Consider the following 6121-nt stretch of genomic DNA (forward strand, 5'->3'; position numbering starts at 1 on the left):
GATGGCCACCGCATAATGGTCAGAAGTGGTAGTAATTATGTTTTCCACATGATAGAACTCGAACATGGAAGTAAAGTCACCGTTAACCACATCGTGGTCATGTCTGACCCGCACATTGCATTGCACGTCCTACCGATTAGTCCAGGTGAACTTTGGACCAGAAAAACCGAGGTCCACCAGCCCGCAGTCATCAAGACAGTTTCGGAAAAGCTCCATCTGGGCATCCGATCGGTCACGAGCTCCAAAGTGCTCATCATGGCAGAGAGCCTCGTTGAAATCACCACAGCAAATCCACAGACCCTTCCACGACTGGGACAACCTCCTTATCAAGCTCCAAAATTCATGACGAAGCTCGCGCTTTGGTTCCCCGTAAACAAAGGTCACCCGCCAGGGAGCTAGATCATCCAATGAGACCGTCACATCAATGCAATGTGAGTTGAAACCCTTCAGCAAAACTGAATGTGGCGAAGACCAGAAAAGGGCCAAGCCTCCATAGAGGACTTCGGAGCTAACAGCGAAAGAACCAGAGTAGCCCAAAGACCACATAAAGTTCTTTGCTTTACGATCCACCATCTTGGTCTCCGACAAGAAGAGGATCGAGGGTCGATAAGTCTTCACTAACCAGCGAAGCTCGCCCACTGTCGCGTCCGACCCCAGGCCACGACAGTTCCAGCATAGGATACTCATTGCGGCTGGCGGGGCTGCTCCACAGCCGCCGCCAGATCGAGAGAGTGTTGTCCTCGGTTTCTTGTTGGGGTCATTTTCTTGGTACTCCTCAGTATCAAGATTCCCATCGCTTGCATTTGACGAGACCACCAGCGCGAGGGCATTCCCCGCATTAGCAAGTTGCTCATCTACCGTAGAAGTAGTAGCCTGGTCCTTTGCCTTTTTTCTTTTCTGCCCACTCATCCCATTCTTGGATTTCCGAGCAGGAAACAATTCTTTTCCAGTGCCAGCAGAACGACCTCTTCCGCGGCCGCGGTTGGAGTGTCCCCTGCCCTGGTTGGTCATCCGACCACCTTTGATGTGGGAGGAAACCTCCCCATCCTCGTCTCCAGCAGCAACCTTGCCGAAGTTCAGCGCCCTACTTCCAGCAGCAGATGACCGGAAGCCCCCAGAAGGAACCTTGTGACTAGGGGGTTGGGACTCATAGCCAGCAGATGACGAGGCATTGCCTGACTTTGCGCCATTTGACCTTCGTATCTGGTCAACGATAGCACATACTTTCTTCACCGCATAGGGCAAGTCACCATTAACATCGCGTTCCGCGGGGGCAAAACACAAGATTGAGGAGTGTCCGAGTAGCCCACATGAAAAGCAATACAGAGGGAGGCGCTCATACATCACGGAATAAGTTTCGGTGGTCTTGAGCTTAGTTGAGGTCACCGTCACATAGAGCACCAAAGGTTCATGCACCGCAATTTCTGCTCTGATGCGCATAAAGGCTCCCCAGCAGCACCCTCCTGAGTCAGCCTCCACCCGAAGAATTGTTCCGATTGGCTTGGCAACCTCCATGCCCAACTTTGAGTTCATTAGTATTGGTGGAAGTGCCATAATCCTGGCCCATATGTCCAGCCGGTCAAAATTAACCTGCATTGGCTGGATGTCCGGATTGTAATTCTTGAGAAGGACGGCGTGCTTGCCGACCACCCATGGTGAGTTTTCCATCACACGCACACGGTCTTTTTTCGTACCAAATTCTGCAACGAACAGATTGTCTCCCGCAGGGTGGAATAGCAGCCCTTTCGGATTTCCCCAAGCCGGCCTCATCGCCGACGAGATCGTCTGATTATGAAGAACACCAGGGGAAAGCACCTTCCCCACCAATGCACAATCGGAGTCGACCAGATCGGCGTCGTCTTCATCGTCCAACAACACAGGTTGCGCCTCGACTGCAGTAAGCCGCAAGCGCTCCAACAGGTCTTCTACAGGTGCACCGGAGCTGGAACCACCCGTCTCCCGCACCAGTTCAGAGGCCGTCGTCTCCTTACCCGAGCTGGGAAGCAGCGGCCTCGATGGAGCACCGCCGCATCATGGGGTCAAACGGGCGGCCGCCTCACCGCTCATCCCCTTCTCCCCTGCAGTCTCCGCCATGAGCACGTCGGCAGATCCTAGTCAGCAATGGCCAAGGGTGGGTAGCAATGCAAGGATTTCCCCGTAATCACCCCGAACCACGGCCAGCTAGAAATCCAGCCGTCACCGACCAGCGGGAGCAAGAACAGGGGAAGGTGGGGGAGCAAAGGGAGAGATTGCAGGCTATGTGCAATCCCAGACGGAGATCACCTCCCAGAGGCCGCTAATTGCCAGCGCGCAGCGACTCTAGGGGAGCCATCAGATCCATCCGCCGCCCAAGCACGAACACCGGCGGGGATCGAAGATTCTCCCCCGAAATCGCCTCGCGGTACTGAACGGGTGGAGTCCACATTAGCACCGAAGCCAATCACTTGTGCCTCCAACCGATATAGTATCCCAAAGATGAGGCCCCCATGAGGGTCATGATGCAGGAACCTCGCCATCTTCTGATCCGTAAAGTCTAAATCTAGGATTTCCCTCGAGGCATGCAGCCAACCCGAATCGCCCCACAATACCTCCAATGAGGTAACGAAGCCTGCGAGCACCGTTGTTGATGGTTCAGGCAAAGGCTGAACCAAGCTTTCGCTGGCAAAATCACACCAATCCCCCGCTGGACCGTTAGATCCACCTCCACCGTCATCCATGGGTGATGTCCCTGCCATCGGGATACCTCACAACCAAAGCCGTTGTGGTGTTACAGTCTCCTGAACCGTCGCCCTGTGTGGGTGAGCCATCGACAGCAGAGGAGCCCTCACTGCTGCAATACCGATGCCGGACAAGCCACATGCCCAGGACACCCATGCAGATCTTTGCCGCATGCATCCCGGAGCAACGGCGGTGGAAGACCCCGGCGCCATATCTGGACCTGTCGCCCCCGTCCATGGCAGCCACGCGACAACGTCGGGAGGAGACGAGAAGGTGGAGAGGAGAGGGTGGCCGATTGATCTGAGGTGCGGGCTCGGAGATGGGCGCTTGTGGCGGCGGCGCTGGGTTTACGAGAGGAGCGCGTTGGACCAGAAAATAAAATCTTCGTCTTATTTCTCTATATAGTTTGTCTTCAAGGCATGGTGTATTTAATTTTCCAAACAATAGAAGTTAAAACTTGATAGCATATTTCATCCAAAGTCAGTCTTGGCAAAACAAGAAATAGAAAATGACGCATGACCTTTCTTCTTTCTGAGGGCTGATACATTTACATGATACTGTTCCGCCCCACAAGTATAGTTTATCCAAATCAAAAGGTCGGTTGAAGAAAATAATTACAAAAACAAACACATTTGTTGGTCCTTAAGGGTATGGAACCAACATGCTAGTCCTCCGGCACTATAAATAGCACCCCTAGACTTGAAAATAAAAGGAATGACCATGCCCATGATCAGTAACAAGGAATAACAAGGAGTGATCACGAATAGGATGTGACGGATTATTTTATTGAACCTGCGAAGTAATTACATGGAAGAAGCATGACAATATTATTCCCAACATGTCATACCACTACTACTGAATTGCCCATAAAGAAAATATAATATGCAATATGTTAATCAAGGAAACATGATTCTGCAGTTTAGCAATGCACAATTCAAACAATCTTTATGGTCTTCACATATATTTAAGATACGAGCTGAATTAAATGTACAATAGAGTGCAATACATTTCTTACACAGAACAACTAACATGGAGCATATGAATACTATAGTATCCTATATGCTTTACGTCCATGTGTTATTTCAGATATAAAACTTCACCGAATCCATGACATAACTTATCACATAGTTACAAGATAACGTTTTGTGCATTGAAACGGTTTAAATGTCAAAGTATTGGACGAAGCTACCAGTTGCAATGCTCTGCATAGAATGGAAACAATAAGTGCAATATTGGCATGCCATCTTTTGACAAAACTATAATAATAATAATAATAATAATAATAATAATAATAATAATAATAATAATAATAATAATAATAATAATAATAATAATAATAATAATAATAATAAGTACAAGAATCGAAATGTTAAAGATTCTCTCAAGTATGTCAAGGAGCAAGTACAAAACACTTACAACTGTTGGAATGAAGGCAGTAATATTAAGTTCTCTATAGCTCTCCACGTTTGGAGTCCCTTTGACTATTGCAAACTGGATGATACCTTGTGCCATCGCTAGTTCATTGGTGCCGCCAACAATTGCCCAAACTCCATTTGGAGGAGTCATCCCCATAACTTGAAATGTTGAACCAGTAAACCTATTTCATGAATCACTTGGAAGTTAAACAAACGGCGGCACTCAACATTTTAATAATTGCATCTGAGTTGAGTCAAATTAGAACTATAATCAGTGTTAAAAATATGATAAGTAACATAGATATTATCCAGTGATTTAGAACAAATATATTACGTACCGTCCCTGCTGGAATATCATACTGAAATGGGAGAAATCTCCAGCATTGACCTGGTCAGCCTGGACATGGGTTCCTTTGGCACGACCAATAATTTTGGCGTCCGGTGCAGGTGCATCAAGTAGAGTATAATCAAAAGCAACCGTCCTACCAAACTCTATAGGGGGAGTAGACTTAAACACAACTTCTTGGTTGTGGGTTGGTCCGGACACCACCTGGTGCAAATACATCTGCATTTTTATCTCACTTTCACAACGAGTGGGACATGCAAAGAAGGGATGGGCCATGGAAAGCATCAGAATGGAGACAAAGAGGGAGGCTAGGGCAAGTCTAGGGTCAGCCATTGCTAGGATTGTTGGCTCCCAAAGAGAAGACCACTATACTTGAATCTGTGTTTCTCTTGTGTGGGTTGAGAGACATGCCTCAAGTAGGAGTGGTATTTATAGGGTCCAGTAGCCAAGACCCGCATGGAGGCTGGTCAATTTCTTGTATTATTTTGGTTGCTTGTCCTTTCGATGTAGGAAGGGATGTACTATTGCAATGATGTTGTTTTGGACCGTATGCATGTGAACCATATAGAGAGGAATAATGTGCCACTAGTAACAGCTGCATTTATTTATTTATTTATTGCTAAGTTATCACGTGAATATGCCAGAAAGTTTGACAATGTCAGACTTTTTAACAATAAATTATCCAACTATTTGACGGACCATAAAGCTACTAGGATAGTGCATTGTTTGAGCATGCACCACCTTATCTCGACCTTCAAGTTTCACGTCAAGGTCTGTGCTACTTCTATATAGAAATTTCTCTTTTTTTATCTCAAACAAGAATACGCATGAACTTGAAATTTTGTAGGTCAACTTTACTCTGTGCAGAAAACTGTTTGGATTTCGTGTAACATAAATATCACAAATAATAGAATTTGGAATAAGATCCGGATCGCTGTTAAATCCTAGAAGGAGTGGTCATCTAAGATAATATAATGGTACTTCGGACATATTACACTGTTTAAATATAATAGACTGTGTCTAGGAGTTGTTCCAGCCCCATGGATGCATGTCAAGACCCGCAACTATATGCTGTAGCTTATCCTGTTAAGACAAACCAATATATTACTACAACGGAGCTGTATCTGTTGGACTTCGCTCATGAATTGATCATATCAAAGTATAACTAACACGCTCGCTCAAAAACTTAATGCAAAGGGCACATGGCGCGCCTCTTTTTTCACAACTCATGGTACAATCTTATGCAGATGTCTGTGCACATAGTATGCATGACCAACACAACCCTACTCGTACAACAATTCTAATACAACCCTGACAGATGCTGCTGCTAACCCACGTACAAAACCAAGCACTACTACTAACCGGAGACAAATTAGTACCACGAATGGCAATGCATGCCCCTTCTCTTTCCTCCTCCACAAGAAAAGCCCCTTCTGCTCCCTTCGCCGCCGCCGCCGGTCAGCCCCTTCTCTGATGGTCTCTGGCCAAGGAGGTGCGGAGGATCATGATCCCCCGCCGGCGGGAGGGAATCCGTTCTCATTCTTGTTAGATTCAACGTCGTGGTTGGGGCTGTGTGACTACGGCGATGTCCCTTAGCCGGAATAATGTCTGCCACGTTCTATTCTCATCCTGATGGTGGGTC

General features: G+C 47.1%; 1 protein-coding gene across 1 annotated transcript; it reads right to left on the minus strand.

Moving 5' to 3' along the window:
* Positions 1-3651: 3651 nt before the first annotated feature.
* LOC123085219 (pterocarpan synthase 1-like) lies at positions 3652-4868 on the minus strand. The gene is made up of 3 exons (XM_044506845.1): positions 4472-4868; positions 4135-4315; positions 3652-3920 (listed from the first exon to the last, which is right to left on the minus strand). Exons 1-3 carry the CDS (start codon positions 4810-4812, stop codon positions 3879-3881), a joined length of 564 nt encoding a protein of 187 aa, XP_044362780.1. The 5' UTR covers positions 4813-4868; the 3' UTR covers positions 3652-3878.
* Positions 4869-6121: the final 1253 nt, after the last annotated feature.

The sequence above is a fragment of the Triticum aestivum genome, chromosome 1B (genome assembly GCF_018294505.1).
Source record: "Triticum aestivum cultivar Chinese Spring chromosome 1B, IWGSC CS RefSeq v2.1, whole genome shotgun sequence".
Taxonomy (NCBI): Eukaryota; Viridiplantae; Streptophyta; class Magnoliopsida; order Poales; family Poaceae; genus Triticum; species Triticum aestivum.